The sequence below is a fragment of the Ambystoma mexicanum genome, chromosome 11 (genome assembly GCF_040938575.1).
Source record: "Ambystoma mexicanum isolate Mex_15411 chromosome 11, UKY_AmexF1_1, whole genome shotgun sequence".
Taxonomy (NCBI): domain Eukaryota; kingdom Metazoa; phylum Chordata; class Amphibia; order Caudata; family Ambystomatidae; genus Ambystoma; species Ambystoma mexicanum.
Genome location: NC_090934.1, coordinates 918,932,650 through 918,954,491, shown reverse-complemented (window position 1 = coordinate 918,954,491; position 21,842 = coordinate 918,932,650). Strand labels below are relative to the sequence as shown.

The 21,842-nt window shown below is 50.2% G+C and overlaps 1 protein-coding gene across 2 annotated transcripts in view; it reads left to right on the top strand.

Annotated features, from left to right (window-relative positions):
- Window positions 1-21,842, top strand: part of AP2A2 (adaptor related protein complex 2 subunit alpha 2) — a 1,261,084-nt gene that overhangs the window by 369,817 nt on the left and 869,425 nt on the right. For both annotated transcript variants that reach the window (XM_069624009.1, XM_069624008.1), the window contains exon 4: window positions 3,127-3,320. In XM_069624009.1, the coding sequence (XP_069480110.1) occupies window positions 3,127-3,320 (194 nt within the window). The remainder of the gene's footprint in view (window positions 1-3,126; window positions 3,321-21,842) is intronic.

The window sequence follows — 21,842 nt, the reverse complement described above, 5'->3', positions numbered from 1 at the left end:
AAAGCGGCTTTCCTTGTGGCCATCGCCTCCGCCAGGAGGGTGGGTGAGATACAGGCCCTGTCCTGCAAGCAGCCATAACCGAATTTACACAAATCGAGGGTGGTGCTGCGGATGCACCTCTCGTTCATGCTGAAGGTTCCACCGGAATTCCACCTCAACAAACCTTTACCTTTTTTTTTTTTTCTTCAAAACCTTCATCTCCGGCTGAGAGCCTTGCACTTGCTGGACGTTGCTCATGCCCTGAAGTTCTATGTGGCATGCACAAAGTTTTCGAAAGACTTCACAGCTGTATGTGAACTTTGGTCCTGTGAACTATGAGAAGGCTTTGTTCAAGGCTTCCATCTCAAGGTGGATCTCTGGCTGCATCACGCAGTGTCATCGGTTCTTGAACCGACCGCTGCCCAGCCGTCTGAGAACCCATTCCACCAGATCGATCGCTGCAACGACGGCGTTCCTGGCTGGTGTGCCCCTCTTGGACATCTGCAGGCCTGCTACGTGGAGGTCGATGCACACCCTCACAAAGTTCTACTGCATCGACTGGGATTCCAGGGAGGAGTCAAGAGGTCGGCCAAGCAGTGCTATGCAACCTGTTCGCTTGAGGTGAGCCTGTTCGAGAGGTAAGAGTGTATTGCTTCTGTTGAGCCTTCCCACCTCTCACGGTTGTGTAATGTTGTACTGCTGTGTATTCGTTATTCATTAGCATGTGAATCCATGCCAGACCCCAAGCTGGAGACGGAACAAGTTACTTACCTGTAACTATTGTTCTCCGGCACTGGTCTGGCATGGATTCACATGCAAACCCTCCCTTCTTCCCCTCTGCAGCTCTTCTTGGTCATAGTGCCACTTCACATGCTTAACAAATCTGACGATGGCTGCCAGGGGAAGGGTTTAGGAAGAGGGCTGTCACTGGCTGGGGGCAGCATGACCCATAGGACAGTGATTGGTTTATGGGACAAATACTGTTTTCTAAGTGAAAGTGAAACTGTTTTTCTTTTACCGAGGATTCCCAGCCTGATGACAGGGAATATTCATAAGCATGTGAATCCATGCATGACCCATGCTGGGGAACAATAGTTACAGGTAAGTAACTTGTTCCATTTGTATGGCGCCTGTACAGCAGAACATGTTTACAGGCGCCACAAGACTAAGAGGGTAGAGGGATCAGGGGAGGATAAAAACAATAATTGGTCCTACTAGTCCTTGTAACATTCGGATCATGCAAGTGCAGTAAACTTGAAGTGCAGCGGTAGTCTGGGTGGGGAAGGAAAGGGTAGGGGGAAGGGGTGGAAGAAGGAAAGAGGGAGGACCAGGGGCTGTGCCAGGAGGGCAAATGCATTCGCAGAACAGGATAAGGGTCAGCTATTGTGGGGGGTGGACCAGACTCTAATCAAGTCGGGGAAGGGTGCTAGTGGGGTAGGTGCTGAGGCAGACTGGTCCAGAGAGTGCCTGGTCCCTGTATGGCTCAGAAGGGACCAGGTGGCCAGTTGTAACAGCAAGAGGGAATTGGCAAGGAAGGGGGAGAGGGTAGGAGGAGGAGCAGAGGAAGGTCTTGAGAAGCTTCCGAAATTTGAGGAGATCCGGTTTGACAGGGGCAGGGAGGCTATTACACAGGGAAGATGCTGCTGAAGAAAGAGATCAACCCCCATGACCTCCCCCCCCCCCACCCGCCTCACTCTCTGCTTGGAGAAACGTCTGACTTGCAGAGAGCTAGAGGGCCGAGAAGCTCTAGCATGGAGGTATTTAGGGAGCGAATAGTGGATCCCAGAAAGCCTTGTGGACCTTGAAGATGGTCTTCAATTTCATCCTTGCAGTCACTAGAAGCTAGTTTTAGGGCTGGTGAGATATGCTTCGTGGGCTTGAGTCCAAGGAAATAATTCTGATCACTTTATCAGAATTTTAAATTACTATCATACCGAATACATGATCAAAGGCCATTATATGATCATACATTTTAAGTGTTAGTTTGATGCCTCTGGGATGTTTGATTTTCCTTTAGTGGTAAGGAATCAAAAGAAAATGTGGTAAGTAACTACTGAGTATCAGGCAATCGTCCAGTGGCCCTTTCGGAATCAAGACCATAGTATGTAGTGCTGCAAATCTAGCTTTAACATTAAATGCAACTATAATTAGCCATTATAATTGACCCCTGATTATTTCAATGGCTAATAATCTGCCATGATAGGCACCAGTTGGCCTAGGGAGTCAAAAGTAGCTCTTGATAATGTGTCAAGATAATGAGGCTGTGAAAGGTTGCAAATAAGAACTAAATATCTCTTGGCTCATAACTTTCAGCAATTTGAAACCCTTCCCAATTAATGAAGGAATGACTCAAGTTGGAGCAAGACGAGTAGATGGATTTTATAGTGTTTGAAAGTGAGTTTTTTAAGAGTTGGACATTCTTGGTTTAGAGACGGGGGAATTGGTGGGGGGGATTTGCAAAGCAGGACACATACTCTTTGTCCAAAGTCTGGGCTTCACACGGCGTAGGCAATTAAGGCAAAGTTAGGATTCCTCAATGTAACCCTGAAGGGTAACCACCCTGCATAATGTTGAAGTATAACATTGATGGATTAATGCACTTTGATTCCCTCATCAGGTTGTTATTTTAGCATGGCCATGAAAGGCAGCTACCCCCCTTAATGATCATGCTCGTAATCCCCTTAAAGAGGTTTCCCACAATTTAGTATATTCCTACATGTGTACGGCTACGTTTAAGCTAGTTGTTCTGAAAATTCATTTATTGTAAACGTTGCAAATTGTGTTAACTGTGAGTCTCCTCAAAGTACAGTTCGAATAGTTCTGTGTAGAGTTTTGACACAGAGGCATTTCACTCCATTACCTTTTTTCTTTTCTTTTGCTTTTTGACAGTTTTGGAATATAATGGGACACGCGGACTAAACACCTAATTTGGCCTTCGCTCTGAGAAGGAGTTTATTGTTGTTACTGCATGCCTTTTCCCATACAGATTTCAGTAACTAGGAAAACATATTCCCTACCTTTACAGATGGGAGTGTTCCAAAAGTGGTCAACAATTGGAGACGGGGAAGGCAACTTTCATGTTTTGCTTCCACAACAATGCTTGTTCTTTGCTATTTATTAACTCATTATTTTCTGCTTCCTTTTTAGGGCTACCTCTTCATCTCTGTGCTGGTGAACTGCAACAGCGAGCTCATCCGTCTGATAAACAACGCAATCAAGAATGATCTGGCCAGTCGCAATCCCACCTTCATGGGTTTAGCTTTGCATTGCATTGCCAATGTGGGGAGCCGAGAGATGGGAGAGGCATTCGCTGGAGAGATCCCCAAAATATTGGTAGCTGGGTAGGTGTATTCAGTTTGATCTGTTAAAGCTGCACATCGTAGTTTCCAGTTAGGTCGCAGTATATTTTTTACCCAATGCGTTTCTGGCTCCCTTTTCCCACATCCATAATTTATGGATGTTAAAGGTGTGGATTTCTGTAATACTTCTTAATCTCTTTGAAACGGTTGGAGTTGCTCTTGAAATTGTCCCGTGCAGTCCCTCTGTGCGTGCCATTGTACTTCATAGGGGAAACATTTACACATGCAAATCCGTCAAATGCTGGTTTCCAAGAACCACTCCCATAAAAAGCAATCTTATTCTATTGATGTGCAAAGTTCAATTTTTTTGTTTGGCTGTAGTCTCATAGCCACTGTTAAGGGAGCCTTTTCCACAGCTCTTTTGAGTGATGTGAAACCATCTAAGCCAAGACAAATATTGATTACATTATATCTGAGTAGCAAACTTATAACTTTCAATGAGTGATGCTTCACTGCTGTAAGCCTGGTAGATGGGTGCAATCAATCCAAATAGACTACACAAGAGGAATATATGCAGATATACTGAAAGATATACCCTTTGTTCTCCTAAGTCCCGTCCCCTTTCCTCCATACTTGTGGGACATTCCGTCCTTCTGGACGGGACCGGAGCACTTTTGTAAAAAAGCATCAAAACTTGTTTTGTCCCTCTTTTATTTTTACCAGGTCCCTGCATGTGGCCGTGACCCAGCCCATCGCCATTCAGTCCTTTTATCCGTACGGTCGGGACTGAACGCACTTGCATCACTGGGAGTTTTTCTTTTTACTCCTGTTGTCTTTCCTTCTTGCTCTGGTTCCACGGTCGTCTAGTTCTCCGTCTATGCCGGAGCTTCTGGGATTTGTGTCCTGTTCTTTGTGCAAACGTCGTTTCGCTGGGGTGGATCCTTATCCTGTTTATCTGGAGTGTCTGGGCCCGAAACATTGCTGGGACTTGTGTCTTTATTGCGACTCCCTGTCTGTCCGGGCACTCCAGCATCGTCTTCTTCGGTGGGAGGTAGTGTTACAACGCGTTCCTCCACCGCATTTACAGCTCTTCATCGACGGAAAGAAGGAAACGCCCGGTAAGTTAACTTTAAAAAAAAATGTTTAAACTTTATTTATCAAGCTTGACAGAGTAGCAGGAAAAAGAACGAGCAACATACATAACATCTCAAAGTATACATACAGTGTACATGTGCTGAAGGGAGAGCATGTAAGACAACAAATTAGCAGTTAGGGGTGCGATAATCATGGTACAGGTAACATAATGGCATTTAACATATGGAGGTTAAACGCTTGTGGATAACAGAGAGATCTGGTCGCTGGCATTGTCATCGGTGTCAGCAGACAAGGAGGAGAGATGGGAGCGGAATGGGGTCCAGATATTCCTGGATCTGGTCGTGATTGATTGTAGGTGTGTCTAGCATTCCTCAGTATCGGAGGCCTGAGTGTGTGTGGGGGTCATCGGGCAAAGCAAAAGTAGAAGGATACACAGAGGGTTGCCAGCAGTAGACAGAGACCGGCCAATTTCCTAGAGTCCCATCCTAGCTGGGGAAGCTCATGAAAAAGACATGTAATTGGGGAGGGGGGTAATGGTGCACCCCAATACTTCGGACACAGTAGTACATACTTAGGCCTAGAACAGGGAGAGGCACGGGCAGGACCACACCATGTGCATATAGTTTGTGTTGTCTGATCTGCATCTAGGGCATGTGGGTGAATGGTCTTTCAACATGCGGTGTAGTCTAATCGGGGTATAGTGGAATCTGTGGAGTACCTTGAATTGGATCAGTTTGAATCTGGAGTTAAATGAGATGGTGTAGGTGCGGACACACGTGGTCCCAGCGTTGGTCTGTCAGTTCGACCTCCGAATCCCTGGAGTTCCTGAGTTTAGTGAATGAGGGGGAGGGGTTGCCCTACTCTGGAGGATAGTGTACAGTTGGGAGACTTTTCCCCTGAAGGTCGTGGTATTCAATAATTCTGAAAGTATCGAGTCATCAGGAGTGATGGTGGGAACATTAGTGAACCTGGTCTTGAGCAAGCGACGTAGCCCCACGTAGTGTAGCCAGTTGGAGGGCCTGCCTTGCAGAGGTTCTGGAGGGTTGGGCCATTCCAGAAAGGTGCCCTGATCAAAGACCACTCCGACAGGGTCAAGACTAGCATCTGACCAACGGCCTGCTCCACCCGGGGAGCTTCGTGAAAAATTTCCAGAGGGAAGGTCACTCTGAAAGGGGCACGGGGTGCTAATGTATTTCCATAGCTTTTCTAGGGCTAGTGCCGTGGATCCACCTGGGTCGAGGGGTGCAAATTTGACGTGATGGGCAGGGAGAGCTAAGGAACGAATATCTCTACCATCAGTGGCAAGGCGTTCGAGTTTAACGTGGAGAGGAGGATCAGTAGGTACGAACCGGTGTGATGCAAAGTGGGCTTGAGAAGCAATCCAGTACCTCTCAAAGTTAGGAGTACTAAATCCTCCTCTTGATTTGGGAACAGTTAGCGTTTCCAGTTTCATGCAGACGCGCCAGAGTGCCACAAAAAGGTATTGATGGTTCGGGTGATAGTCGTAAAGAACTCGCGACTTGGCCCTAGGGGGACATTCAGAAATCTGTACAGTAGTTGAGGCAGCACTATCATCTTGAGGATGCCAGCCAAGGAAATCGGTAGTTTAGCCCAGCCTGCAGACTTCCTATGACTATGTGAGTCACTTTATGCTGGAACTTGAGGCTTTTATGGATTAAGAGCATGACTCCTCGGTTCTGAGTAGAGTAGGAGGTGTAATAGCGTTGAGGACCCCATGATCTCACGAACCTCTCACATCCGCCAGATAGTGTTTGTTTCTTGCAAGAAAAGTAATTTAACCTTGTGCCGTTCAATATACAGATGCACATTTACTGCATTTTAATGTTATCCAACCCCCGACATTCCAGCTCATACACATAACACTGTTATCAGCCATTGGGAGAGTAAGTCAAAAACAATAAAAAAATGCCCCCGCTGGGGGATGATCCACAAGGGTCGGACCAAAAGCACTGGGGCCTCAATCTGACGGGACCAATATGATAGAGTACAAAAGCTCGGATTCCCCGCCGCATGTCAAGCATTTTTTCCCGGAGAATCCGGCAGCGAAGGCAAAGTGCGTTCAACGTAATCTTCCATAGGGCCTTCTATGCTGTCCTCGGGGACACCGATGATGCCCAAGTTAATGTGCCTAGAGCGCGATTCCAGGTCATTGTTCTTCTTGCTAATATCGTGGACCTGTCTGGACAGGGCACTCACTTCAGCCCATAGGGCAAGAATGCCGTCCTCAGCCGTCCCAACTCTGGTCTCCACCTCCGTCACCTGAACCTCAGTTTTTTCCATGTAAGCTTTGATCAAGGATATAGTTCCACTCATGTAATCCAGTTTTGAATGGAGAGCGGTGCATCCCTCCCGCATTTATTCCATCATTTTCTGTGACTCAGTAGCGTCAGGGAGAATAGAAGGGGGGGTGGGGAAGAGGGTATTGACGCGTGTGCCTCTGGGTCTGGTAGAGGTTTGTTTGATTTTGGCGTAGCTTTTGACAACATGTTGATGGAACTTTGCTTTTTGTTGAATGCTTTGGTCATGATCACATTGGTTGTGTAGAAGTAGAAATGTGTTACCTCTGCTGTGTCGAAGAGGGGGGGTGTGTGCAGCATTTACCAAGCGTATGATTAGCATTTGTGAGGGACCCAACATCTGCACTTCGACCCCCTAACAATTATTACCATTGGATTCATATGTGTTTGACACCCAGGATCCCCTTAGTGCAGGCCACAAACTCCACCAGTAGCTTAAGCCAACTGGAAACATCCACCACATAAGACATATGTTGCAGATTTCCTCACAGTTCATCCAGCAGTTAGGTGATAAATTACCTTGTGAGAGACATTTAACATCTAAAGCAATCCTATATATATATATATTTCGAGGGGATTGGGTCCTCCGACGTATTCCATATCTATGACATGTAATCACCACAGCTGTGCTGCTTCGGAAACTTTTTCGGCGTCTGCGTCCTGCGTCGATGACGTCGATGCGCCGTCGTCGAGGACCTCCTCCGACGTCCGACGTCATCCGATGTGATAAGTAGGACGCACGACGCCCATAGCCTCAGTTCCGTTTTTTCCGCGAACGTGTTGCTTCGTGTTGCTTCGTGTTTCTCGGTTCTAAGCCTCGACTCTTTGGAGTTCTGTTCTTTCTGGTTCTTCGAACCTGTTCGTTTGTGAATTTTCTTCGGCGATGTCTTCCACTTCATCTTCAACCCCGCGTCCGGGCTTTAAGAAGTGCGGGGAGTGTGGGTCCAAGATGTCGGTGACTGACTCGCACGACGCCTGCCTCTGGTGCCTCGGGGAGGCCCACGACACGGATGACTCTGTCGACTGCCAGTCGCTCACGTCCAAAGCCTTACGCGAACGTAAGAAGAAGTTGTCGGTAGGTCGGGTGTCCAAGCCCCGGAAGTCGAAGTCGGCGGGGCTTTCGACGGATGATTCTAGGGGTGACTCTCCGCGTCATCGTCGGAAGTCTCGTCGGTCTTCTTCTAGGAGTGGGTCTCGCCACTCCTCGGCCTCTTCGAGGCATTCTCGGAAGCGCCGTCACCGGTCGCCTTCCGGGTCCTCTTCCGAGGATTCTGCACGGCACGTCGGTTACCCCACCAGCCGTGCGACGCCGGTAGAATGGGCTTCCTTCGGGAAGAAAATGTTGGCGATTCTTGAGTCGCAGGGTACTCAGCCGTCCGCGCCCCCGAGTGGGGTCGGCCGTGTGAGGTCGAGAGACGCCGCTCGCAAGAGTGGTCGGCACGAGTCACGGGAGCGGTCCCGTTCGGACAAGGAGGCTCGTTCTCGCCGTACCCGTTCCAGGTCCCGGTCCTCGACGCGTTCGAGACCGTGTGCTCCTGTGAAGTCTTCGAGGAAGACATCGACGTCTGAGGCGTCGAGGGCGTCGACAGGCTTTCTCGAGGCTCCGGCTTCGAGGACCTCGTCGAAGCCATCGACGATCAGGTCGTCGAGGGACACGCTCGGGGCTCCGGCTTCGAGGGCTGTGTCGACGCCGCCGATACTGGAGGCGCTGCATCTGACGTCGACGCCGATTTTCTCGACGTCGACGCCGATCCTCTCGGCGCCGTTGCCGGTTTTCTCGGCGTCGGCGCCGATTCGCTCGACGCCATCGACGCCTTTCGTGTCGGAGGTGCCCCGTGTCACGGGTGTACCCCCTAGGAAGGCTCTGGTTAAGAGCAAGCACTCTCGGGTGCCTTTTCGCCACCTGGAATATATTTCGGAGGCGGATGAGGATTCTGATGGCCTGGTTCCTAGTCAGGTGCCAGATGAAATTGTCTCGGGCCATAGTCAGTTTGACGATTTGAGGCAGTCACTGCATGATGCCAGTGGACTGGACACCTCTCCGGAGGTGGAATTTTGTAGGCCTGAGCCTGGCTCCCATGCCGATTCCTCGTACCGGCGCCTTATGGCTAGGGTGTCTGAGTATCTGGGATGGTCTGCTCCCCCAGGGGAGTTTGTGCAGGATGATCTGACGGACATCCTTGATGTTGGTCCCCCAACTGACCCGGTACTGCCGTTCCATATGGCTTTACAGAGAAGGGTGGCGGCGGCTTGGACTGCTCCGGAGAGTCTCCCGGCGGTGGGCAGATCCTTGTCGCGTAAATACCGTCCAGCCAGTAGCGACCCCTGCTACTTGACCAGGCACCCCACTCCGGAAAGTTTGGTGGTGCAGGCGGCCACGGCCCCGGCAAAGCAGGCGTCGTACCCTACCATCCCTCCTGATAGGGACGACAAACGTTTTGATGGCTGGGCGAAGAAAGTGTTTTCTTCTGGTGGTATGGCGCTTCAGGCGGCCAACTCCATTTGTGCCTTGTCACGTTTCACGCACACTCTGTGGAACTGTGTTGCGTTAGCGGCTGAACATATTCCCGAAGGGGATGAACGGGATGGTTTCCTTGCTATGGTCCAGGATGGTAAGGATGCCATGTGTGAGTCCGTTCAGTCGGGTCTGGACTTGGCTGAATGCGTCAGTAGGTCCATGGCGGCGAGCACCGTGATACGCAGGTTTGCGTGGTTGCGGAAGTCGGGGTTTGCTCCTGATGTGCAGTCCCGGCTCCTCAACATGCCCTTTGATGGTGAACACCTTTTTGGCAGCAAGGCTGACGAGAGCCTTGAGAGGTTGCAGACCTCAAAGGCTGCAGCGAAGTCGTTGGGCGCTGCAGTTCGCCAACCTCCGCCTTTTCGTCCTAGGGGACAGCAGTGGAGGGGTGGTTCCTTTCGCTATTACTCATCCTTCAGTAAAGCGAGAGGAGCTGGCAGTCAAAGAGGCCAACGCAGGGGTACCAGAGGTGGACGACAGGGTACCCGTGGTGCCAAGGCCGCTCGGGCAGTTGCCTCTTTGCCCTCAGGTAACGCCGCAGCCACTCCCACTCAGTCGTGAGGCCATGTCCCATGGTTCGCCGGTTGGGGGAAGGCTGGCGCAGCATCTTGTAGAGTGGCAAGCCATTACTTCAGATGTGTGGGTTCTGGAGATCATAACCCACGGCTACTGTCTTCCTTTTCGGCACAGGCCTCGCGACAATCCACCGGGGAACCTCTCTTTGCAGAGTCCGGATCCGCTCCTTGCGCAGGAAATTCAAGCCCTGCTGGAGAAAGGCGCCATAGAACTGGTGCCTGTAGCGGAGAGGAACAAGGGATGGTATTCCCCTTATTTTTTGGTTTCGAAGAAAGACTGGGGATTGAGACCCATCATGGACTTGTGCGATTTGAACAAACTCCTCAGGAAGGACAAGTTCAAGATGGTTACTCTCTCTCAAGTCCTCCAGGCCCTTCAGCTTCAGGACTGGTTGGTGTCACTCGACCTCAAGGATGCTTACTTCCATGTGCCGATCCATCCCAAGCACAAGAAGTACCTGAGGTTCGCGGTTGGCGACTCGCACTTTCAGTTTCGGGTCCTGCCGTTCGGATTGACCTCCGCCCCGAGGGTTTTCACCAAGCTCATGGTGGTGGTGGCAGCGCATCTCAGGCAAGGGGGGGATTCACGTCTACCCCTACCTGGACGATTGGTTGATCAGGGGGTGCTCTCCCGAGCAAGTCCTGGATCATCTATCGATCGCCTGTCGCTCCCTTCACAGGCTGGGCTTCTCCCTCAATTTAAAGAAGTCCCATTTGACGCCGACACAGCGGCTCCAGTACATCGGAGCAGTGCTCGACACTTCCCTGGGGCAGTGTTTTCCTCCCCAGGTGAGGGCTCTTCACATTCAGCAGATGGTGCACAGGTTTCAGCATGCCCAGACGCTCCCAGCGTTCGAGTTCTTGAGGTTGCTCGGCCTCATGGCATCCTGCAATCTTCTGGTGCCAGAGGCTCGCCTGCGGATGAGATCTTTGCAGTGGGCACTCAAGACGCAATGGTCGCAGTCCTCCGGCAGGATGTCGGACTCGATTCAGGTGCCGTCCTCGTTCGCCCGGGACCTTCTGTGGTGGGCCGTCGAAGGCAACTTGATGAAGGGGGCTCCATTTTGGCTTCCCTGGCCGGAGGTGACGATCGTGACGGATGCATCCCTCACGGGATGGGGAGCTCATGCCAACGGGCTGACAGTCAGCGGTCGTTGATCTCCGTCGGAGTCCAGACTCCATATCAATCTGTTGGAGCTGAGGGCCGTCAGGCTAGCCCTGAAGGCTTTTCTGGCGACTGTGCGAGGAAAGAATGTCCTGATCCTGACGGACAACACAGTGGCCATGCACTACCTCAACAAAAAGGGGGGGGCAGGGTCACTTCCTCTGTGCAGAGAGGCGATGCAGCTCGAGTTCTGGGCCATCCAGCAAGAAGTTTCGATCTCGGCAGTTCATCTGGCCGGAGCCGAAAACGTGACGGCGGACGCTCTGAGCAGGCAGAGCGCGATCTCTCACGAGTGGGAGTTGGCTCAGGAGATTCTCCTGGAGATCTTCGCCCTTTGGGGGACCCCTCAAGTGGATCTCTTCGCCTCCAGTGTCAACCGGAAGTGCGAAAGGTTTTGCTCGCGGGAATTTCCTCCAGAAGGAGCCTTAGGAGACGCGTTTGTGGTGGAGTGGTCATTCCCGCTGCTGTACGCGTTTCCTCCAGTCCCCGTCATCCCGCAAGTGCTGCGGAGGTTACGGAAGTTCGGTTCCCGGATGATCCTCATTGCCCCGGCGTGGGCTCGGAGGACGTGGTACCCGGACCTTCTCGACTTATCCATCTGCCCTCCACGTCGTCTTCCCTACCGAGACGATCTGCTCTCACGGGAGGGGGGTCAGGTTCTCCATCCAGAGGTCAGATTCCTCAACCTTCACGCTTGGCTTCTGAAAGGTTGAGGTATAAGGATTGGGACCTCCCTGAGGACGTGATGGAGGTGTTGCTTTCGGCCCGAAGGCCGGCAACAAAGTCTCTGTACCGTTGCCGTTGGCGTAAGTTCTGCGACTGGTGCAGAGTTCAGAATGTGGATCCTTTTGCATGTGACATCCCCATGGTTCTGTCCTTTTTACTTTCTTTGGCCCACAGGGGCTTGCAAGTGGGTACCGTTAAGGGTTACCTGGCGGCGCTGTCCATCTTTAAGCGCTCGTCTGAAGAGTGTTCTTACTTTAAAATCCCTTTGATTTCACAGTTCCTGAAAGGGCTCACTAATGTGTTCCCTCCGTCACCTTTCCTGGTGCCCGGTTGGGATTTAAACCTGGTTCTTAAGTTTCTTATGGGTGCTCCGTTTGAGCCTTTACATTCTTGCCCTTTGAGGCTGTTAACTCTGAAAACTGTGTTTTTAGTTGCGGTTACTTCCGCTCGCAGAGTGAGTGAGTTACAGGCACTTTCAGTTAAGCCTCCCTTCACTGTATTTCACAAGGACAGGGTTGTCCTTAGAGTTCGTCCTTCTTTTCTTCCGAAGGTAGTGACGGAATTTCATTTGGCCCAGAAGGTTGTTCTTCCGGCATTCTATCCTCCTCAGCATCCTGGTAAGGAAGAGGAGAGGCTCCATAGGCTTGATCCTAGGAGAGCTTTAAGCTTTTATGTTTCACGCATGTCCCGGGTCAGAGTGGATGATCAACTCTTTATTGGTTACGCTGGAAAGCGTTTGGGGCAAGCTGTGACGAAACAGACTTTGTCTCGCTGGATTATTTTGGCCATCTCGGAGTGCTACCGTACCGTTTGGCGGGTAAGGACCCGCCGGCTGGCTTGCGGGCCCATTCTACCAGGGGTATGGCTGCGTCTACTGCTCTGCAGAGGGGTGTTCCTATTCGCAACATCTCTGATGCAGCCACCTGGGCTTCAGTACATACATTTGTACGTCACTATTCCCTTGATTCCATCCGAGCGCAGGATCTGGCCTTTGGCAAGGCGGTCCTTTGCTCTGCTATTTGATTGGCTATTCTACATTTTGATTCTAAATTCTTTCCCTCCTCCTTGCTTTGGTACTGCTTTGGGAGTCTGTCATAGATATGGAATACGTCGGAGGACCCAATCCCCTCGAAGAACAAGTTACTTTCTTACCTGGTAACGTTCTTTCGATGGGATGGTCCGACGACGTATTCCATATCGCTCCCGCCCGGCCTTCCCCGCGGCAGAATTTCTTTTGCGATTGCAGCTTACGTTCCGCAAGGCTTTGTGTCTGACTGGCAGTTGACTTATGTCACACGTTCTGGGGGAAAAAACTACAACTGAGGCTATGGGCGTCGTGCGTCCTACTTATCACATCGGATGACGTCGGACGTCGGAGGAGGTCCTCGACGACGGCGCATCGACGTCATCGACGCAGGACGCAGACGCCGAAAAAGTTTCCGAAGCAGCACAGCTGTGGTGATTACATGTCATAGATATGGAATACGTCGTCGGACCATCCCATCGAAAGAACGTTACCAGGTAAGAAAGTAACTTGTTCTTCTGAGGCTTGTGGAATCTGCTTTGATCACATGCTGTGCATAGGCCGACATCTAGTGGAAGCTGCGGAGTATTAGTTTGTTTTTCGAAACTCGAAAATGGGCGTCGACACAGGGTGTGCCAGTAATACTATCCCTAGTGTGACGTCTACTGTACCCAAGATCCCTCGCGCGTCTAGGATCCTCAGATTGTTTTTTTCCGCCATACTGGTCAGAAGCATTTTGCGGAGTCCCCTGGCCTTAGCCATACTTTTGCTAAAAATTTAATAATAATCTATTGACATCCTTCCCCACCTCAACGTCGAACTTCGACACTCGACGCCGGCTGGAAAAGAAATTGACCGTCGGCTGCTGCATGACGGATTTGGGCCTCGGAAGGCCGCTGGCCTCGGGCCGGGCCTTGGAAGGCCTCTGGCCTCGGCCCTGCAAGTAGGAAGAGTGGGGGGTGGTACATACTCTACACTCTTGGTATATAGGTATATAGGTACACCTTATACTTTACCTACACTTAACAGCCCGCTGCCTCAAGGTGCGTATGGAGGGTACCCCTTTTCAATTCTGCCCCAAGTGCAATCGCAAATACCCTTGGATCGACAGGCACGCCACGTGCAATCTCTGCTTGCCGAGGGACCACCCCGAAGCGAACTGCAGAGCGTGTAGTAGGTTTAAACCTAAGACACTTAAGGACCGTTAGACGAAGCGTTGGGCCCACCACGCCCGGCAGGCGGCCATGGCAGCAGATGGCGCCTTCAGCGACGGCAGCGACGCCGTACTTTCGGACGGCGAGGGCATTACGGCGTCGAAAGACAGCCGAGCGCAGGTCCCCGACCTCGGAAGATCGTCCGGCAGGGCGGCTATGGGGAAGACCCCCGGCGACACAAGTGCTTCACATACTACACACACTAAACACACTAAGTCCAACCGAGACTCAACGACGTCGAGTTCTCGGAAAGAGGCACAAACAGAACGGTCCGATTCGGTGACCTCTGGATGCTCTCGATCAAGATCGCCACATGACTCCAGGCAATCATCCACTCTTGCCAAGAGTGCCTCGCTCCCTAGGCTAACAGAAGTTCGATCGTCGGAAGACGAAGACGACTTCCACCCCCAGGCCGCGCTCCAGGAGTCGGAGCCCGCAGTTAAAACCAGCGAGGCCCCACGCTCGAAGGACAGGGACACCACCCCCGATCCTCGACGCCAGGCGTCGAAAAACTCCGGAGCCACTAAAGGACAGGGAAAACATTTTTCCACTCACGGGGAGGGGGGAAAACAGCAGAAGAAACAACCTTTGCACTCTTCCACACCTGTGAAACACTCCACTCCCCCTAAACAGACAGACAAAACCAGGTCTGCTGATATGTCTAAAACCAGCAAAGCTACTCAAGATAAATCCCATAGACTTGCTGAGAGAGACATTCCCAGTTCCAAAAAATGGTCCAGTGAAGACATAGATAGGGTCATGTCAAGAATGTCTTCTTTGGCAGATTTTTATGATAAAAATCCAGAACATTTCCTCTCGTATGATCCACAGGGGGCGACACCCTCAGGCTCTGCTGATCCTATTCCCTCAAGTAAAAAGCCCCGGTTTGAAACTCCGATGAGGTCAGAACCCTTCGAGGTACAACCATACGCAAGACCATACTCACTGTATCAAGGAGAGGCTTCCTTTTGTGAGGACCAAGAATTTGGTATGATAGAAGAGCAAACCGGGACGGGCTACTATGGGGATGATGAGGACCAGGAAGAGGAAGAGGAGGACCCGGAAACATACAGAGTAGATTCCCCGGTAGAGAACGAAGCCCTGGTTGCCGACTCCCCGGTCGATAACCAACCCCTCCAAAACGAGGTTCTCGCAGGCGCAGCAGAACCTTTCCACATTGACACCCACAGTGTCCAGGAGGAAAGGGACTTCGCAGAAGAGTTAGTGGGAGAAAGGAGGCCTGTTGCCCAGACCATCCCTATCCTTAAATCCATTCAGCGGAGAATAGATCCGTCCCTGGTGAACCCGAACCTCACCAGAGCAGTCAATCCGAGGGTTGAAAAACTTTTCAGGGCGGCCCAGTCTGACCCTCTCTATATAAGAGGACATCTGAAGCCAGACTCCCTAGTTGTCACCAACACTCGTAAGAGGGCTGGAACACCCTTGTCATCGTCCGAAGCTCCTCCCGACAAGGAGAGCAAAAAACTATACGGTTTCGGCAGGAAAGTAGCCTCAAAGTCCGCCTATCAAGCAAGGATTGCAAACTCCACCACCCTGTTGGCCAGCTACAACTGCCATCAGTGGGAAGAAGTCGCGGCACTCGTAGCCTCTGCTCCTGACCCTTTAAAGGGCCAGTTAGCTCGGATTTCCGCAGAGGGTAGAGCCGTGTCTGGTTGCATTTTGAAAGCAACCTTCGATGCCGCGGACAACGCAGGCAGATTGATAGCGGAAGGCACCGTTATCAAAAGACATGCGTGGTTACGGCAGTCTGGTTTTAAGGCAGAAACCCAGGCATCATTGTTGGACAAACCGGTGGAAACCGATCTGTTTGGTAAGGCGGTCGAAGACGCACTGAAGAATGTCAAGGACGAATACGAAACACTCGACTCCGTTGGCCAGTTAACCAATAAACCCCCTAACCAGAGAGGGAATAGTAATTTCCGTCGCCCACGCGGCCAAAATTCCCAGAGAGGATCTACCTATTCCCAAGGGCAGGGTACACAGTGGAACAACAACCAACAGTCTACCCAGGGTTACGGCAGGGGTAATAGGAGAGGTTGTGGTAAAGGCAGAGGCAGCCTCAACAAGGGAGGCGGCAGGCCTCCACCAAAGCAGTGACGCTCAGTTCAGGGTCCCTTCTCACGCAACCCCAGTAGGGGGACGCATTTCCAACTTCACCCAGGCTTGGGAAGGGATTACATCAGACAGATGGGTGCTGTCAACAGTATCCACAGGATATTGTATAGAACTAATGCAGCGTCCCCGGAACCATCCTCCACGACGAAGAGTACACTCTTTAGAACATCAGAAGATTCTCCTCGAGGAGATTGCAATTCTGCTAGAAAAGGACGCGATAGAACTCGTCCCGGGACACCAGGTAAACGAAGGTATTTATTCAACTTACTTCCTTGTGCCAAAGAAAGATTTGACAATGCGCCCAGTATTGGACTTACGGCCTGCCAACAAGTATGTCAAGCCCCAAAAATTTCGTATGACCACACTACAAGAGGTAATCCCCCTCCTAAAAAAGGGGATTACATGGCAACCTTGGATATGAAAGATGCTTATTTTCATATTTCCATGTTCCCAGCGCACAGAAAGTATTTGCGCTTCAAGGTGGACAGCCGACACTACCAATTCAAGGTACTGCCCTTCGGGATAGCTTCAGCACCAAGGTACTGGAGGTGGCGGCTGCACACCTACGCAGGGAGGCAATCCCAGTGTACCCTTATCTGGACGACTGGCTCATAACGGGGGAAACCCCCGGAATTTGCAGGACAAACATTCAAAGGAGTATCGACCTCCTTCACGAGCAAGGCTTCTCAATCAACGAGAAAAAGTCAAGCCTAGTGCCAAGCACCTCAAAACAATTCCTAGGAGCAATCCTAGATGCCAAAGAGGGGTTGACCTTTCCTTCAGAAGAAAGAATTCGGAATATACTACTGCAAATTCCGCATTATCAGTTCGGTCACCAAATAACGGTACGCAAAGCAATGCGTTTACTGGGCATGATGGCGTCATGTATTTACCTGGTCCCCCACCCGCGCCTGCGCATGCGTCCCATGCAGGAATGGTTGGCGAAACAGTGGTCTCAGGCAAGTGGTCAGTGGGACGATCTAGTGGTCATTTCGCCAACACTGGTACAAAGCCTTCACTGGTGGACAAGAGAGAATCTTGCACAGGGGAAAGCCTTTTACGATCCCGAAGTACAGGCAGTAGTCACTACCGATGCATGCCTGACGGGGTGGGGAGCTCACCATCTCAACCACACAGCTCAGGGTCTCTGGTCTCACTCAGTGGCCAAGAACCACATCAACCTGCTAGAGCTTCTGGCAGTATTCAGAGCGCTTCAGGCGTTCGAGCCCCACCTACTAAACCTGTCAGTGCAAATCCGGACGGACAGCACAACAGCCATGTTCTACCTGAACAAGCAAGGAGGGACTCGCTCGCCAAATCTGTCCAAGCTTGCCCAGAAAATCTGGATATGGGCACTCAGACGGAACATCTTCCTGTCATCACAACATGTTCCAGGGGAGCTCAATTCCCTAGCAGATGCTCTGAGCAGAGACTCCCTCCCAGAGGAACACGAATGGGTTCTACACAGAGAGGTCGTAGAAAATATCTTCTCTCAGTGGGATTTCCCCACTATAGACTTATTCGCCACAAGCGAAAACGGACAATGCCCAGGATTTGGCTCCAGGTTCCCCCAACCAGACTCCCAGGGGAACGCCCTGTGGATGAACTGGTCAGGGATGTTTGCGTACGCTTTTCCACCAACTCCTCATCAGGAAAGTGGTGAACAAGATGAACATAGAGTCGATGACGCTCATCCTAGTTGCTCCCATGTGGGCAAGACAACCGTAGTTCCCACACCTACGCAGGATGGCGGTGTGCGAGCCCATCAAACTTCCAGCCTGGTACAACCTACTGTCCCAGCACCAAGGTCAAACAGTGCACCAGCAACCCAACTCAATGAACCTGGCAGCATGGCTCCTGAGGTCATAGAGTTTGCCACAGAGGTGTATGGGCATCCTAAAGGAATCTAGGAAACCAAACACAAGGCACTGTTACTTTGACAAGTGGAAGAGGTTCGTTATCTGGTGCCAGAGTAGATCAATCAACCCGGTTGATTGCACTCCTTCCACTATTGTTACATACATGCTCCACCTGCTGGATGCAGGATTGGTTTTTAACTCACTGAAGGTACACCTGGCAGCCCTGTCGGCTTACACCACTTCCCATAGCAAAGTTTCGTGGTGGAAAGTACCAGTAGTTAAAGCCTTCATGGAAGGAGTAAAGAGACTTCACCCTCCTATTTCAAACCCACCACCAGGTTGGGACCTTAATGTGGTGCTAGCCAAGCTCATGGGCCCCCCTTTCGAACCCATGCATAAAAGCAGTCTCAAACACCTGACTTATAAGACGGCCTTCTTAGTAGCTATTACTTCTATAAGAAGGGTCAGTGAAATTCAGGCTCTGTCAGTGCAGGATCCCTTCTTTACTGTCTATAAAGACAAACTGGTTTTACGCACACACCCTAGGTTCTCACCTAAGTTTATATCCAAATTCCATGTAAACCAGTCCATCGAGCTTCCGGCTTTCTTCCAGGACCCACAAAGCTCGGCTGAGGTGAAACTACACACCCTAGATGTGCGTAGGACGGTCCTCTACTATGTAAATAAAACCAGACCGCTAAGAAAAACAGATCAACTGTTTGTCTCCGTAGCTACAGGCAGAGAGGGGGATCGCGTCTCTAAAGGTGCCATCTCGAAGTGGATTATTAACTGTATCCAGCTGTGTTACTCACTCTCTGAAAGAACTCTGCCTTTCACGCCAAGAGCCCACTCTACCAGAGGCATTGGGGCCACTCTGGCTTTCATTGCAAATGTACCCCTTGACACTCTTTGCAAAGCAGCTACTTGGAGCTCTATTCACACTTTTACTCAGCATTACTGCATTGACACCCATTCCAAGGCAGATACACAAGTGGGACAAGCGGTTCTAAGACACTTATTTGCTCATGACCCTTCTCACATCCCACCTCCTTCTTCAGGTACTGCTCGCTAATCTATGCACAGCATGTGATCTAAGCAGATTCCACAAGCCTCAGAAGGGATACATTACTCACCGTAATCGTATTTCTGATGCTTGTATCTGCTTAGATTCACATGCGACCCACCCTTCCTCCCCTCTGAGAGAAGGTGCATGATTGCTTGTAGTCTTACCTTTCTGTCTATCTGCTTGGATTATCTGTACTCGCGCTACTCCTCATGCTACCGCATGTCAGAAAAAATACAATCTGAGGATCCTAGACGCGTGAGGGATCTTGGGTACAGTGGACGTCGCACTAGGGATAGTATTACTGGCACGCCCTGTGTCGACGCCCATTTTCGAGTTTACTGTAATACTCCGCAGCTTCCACTAGATGTCGGCCTATGCACAGCATGTGAATCTAAGCAGATACAAGCATCAGAAATACGATTACGGTGAGTAATGTATCATATGTGTGTATATATATTTACAAAAAAACTTTAAGGGGATGTTATGGTTAAGTTGCCCTACCAAAAACCTGTGCACTTCACTAAAAAAATCTTTCTCACCTCCCCACTATGGTTCAAAGTAAAACCGAAAACCGCCTGAAATTCGCCAGTTATGGTAGACTACGCCACCATACCTGCCATCACCACTGTGCACTGCTAACACTAACACCCGGAACATGAAAGATGGAATCACTAATGTCATTGATGACATCACTGACGCCATCACTTGTTTAGCCCCTTTGTTTTCGTTCACTGCCATATATATATATATATATATATATATGTCCATTTAGTAAAAGAACTTTGTTGAAGGGATGTTACACTTCACATTGAAACCAAAAAACACTACGCTTTCCCTAATTTTGGTAAACTAGGCAACCAGAACTCGCACCACCTACGTTCATTGCTAAGACTAACACCCAGGACATCAAAGATGACATCTCAAATGTCAATCATGACATCACTGATGACATCACATTTGTACCTCCCTCATTTTTTATTTACTGACATATGTAAGCCAGGTGTCTTTCTTCACTATCAGCCAAGAAGTGAAAAGGTTAAAAGTGCTATATTTTTAGGTTTAAGCCTTCTCATATGTTCCTAAAATACTTTCCTTAGGGTACAATGACATGATATCATACATAAACATAGGATAAGAAGGAAATGTGAAACACAGCAATTTTTTCTGTACATGAAAGTAATGTGGATGGTTATAAATATTTCTGGTAATACAGCAGGTTTTTTTGTTTACGTTACGATCCCTGTATATGCTTCTATTGGTATACATTGTGGTCTCTTTGTGTTTTGTGAGTAATAGTACAATTATGCAGTAAGGGAAGCATTTACAGTTGTTTATGTAGCACAGTATTAAAAAACCTGTAATGGAAGCATATGTCAGTGTAGTAGTGGACATGGGAAGATTTAGAATATTGCACCCCTGTAGCAAATACTGCAGACAATGCAAGTTTTTTTTTTTTTTAGGGCGTTCATGTATTGAAAGAACGCACTATTTCAATGGAAGTCTTTAGCAATGCATTGCTTAATGAACTATTTGGCATATGATCAGTTCTACAATGGTCTGTTACACTTTTTGGCCAATATTCTAATGACAATCGCGAGTGGCGGAGCAGTGTGAAAAATAAATGCAGATGTGATGTCATCAGTGATGTCGTGAAGAGTTATGGTTGCCTATTTTACCAAAATTAGGGAAAGCGTAGTGTTTCTTGTTTTCACTGTGAAGTGTAACATCCCTTTAACAAAGTTGTTTTACTGAATGTATATATATGTGTTTCTGAGGCTTGTGGAATCTGCTTAGATCACATGCTGTGCATAGGCCGACATCTAGTGGAAGCTGCGGAGTATTACAGTTTGTTTTTCGAAAGTCGAAAATGGGCGTCGACACAGGCGTGCCAGTAATACTATCCCTAGTGTGACGTCCACTGTACCCAAGATCCCTCACGCGTGTAGGATCCTCAGATTGTTTTTTTCCGCCATACTGGTCGGAAGCATCTTGCGGAGTTCCCTGGCCTTAGCCATACTTTTGCTGTTATTATAATTATAATTCTTATTCATTCCCTTCCCCACCCCAACGTCGACCCTCAACCTCGACGACGGCTGGAGAAGTCATCGACCGTCGACTGCTGCACGACGGATCTGGGCCTCGGAAGGCCGCTGGCCTCGGCCCGGGCCTAGTAGGCCGCTGGCCTCGGCCCTTACAAGTAGGGAGAGTGGGGGGTGGTACATACTCTTCACTCTTGATATATAGTTACATTTTATATATTCCTACACTTAGCAGCCCGCTGCCTTAAGGTGCGTATGGAGGGTACCCCTTTTCAATTCTGCCCCAAGTGCAATCGCAAATACCCTTGGGTCGACAGGCACGCCACGTGCAATCTCTGCTTGCCGAGGGATCACCCCGAAGCGAACTGCAGAGCGTGTAGTAGGTTTAAACCTAAGACACTTAAGGACCGTTCGACAAAACGTTGGGCCCACCACGCCAGGCAGGAGGCCATGGCAGCGGAGGGCGCCTTCAGCGATGGCAGCGACGCCGTACTTTCGGACGGCGAGGGCATTATGGCGTCGAAAGACAGCCGGCGAGCGCAGGTCCCCGACCTCGGAAGGTCGTCCGGCAGGGCGGCTATGGGGAAGACCCCCGGCGACGCAAGCGCTACACACCTAACACACACTAAACACACTAAGACCAACCGGACCTCGACGACGTCGACTTCCCGGAAAGAGGCACAAAAAGAACGGTCCGACTCGGTGTCCTCTGGGCGCTCTCGATCGAGATCACCTCACGACGCAAGGCAATCATCCACTCTTGCCAAGAGTGCCTCGCTACACACATTAACGGAAGTTCGATCGTCGGGAGACGAAGACGACTTCCACC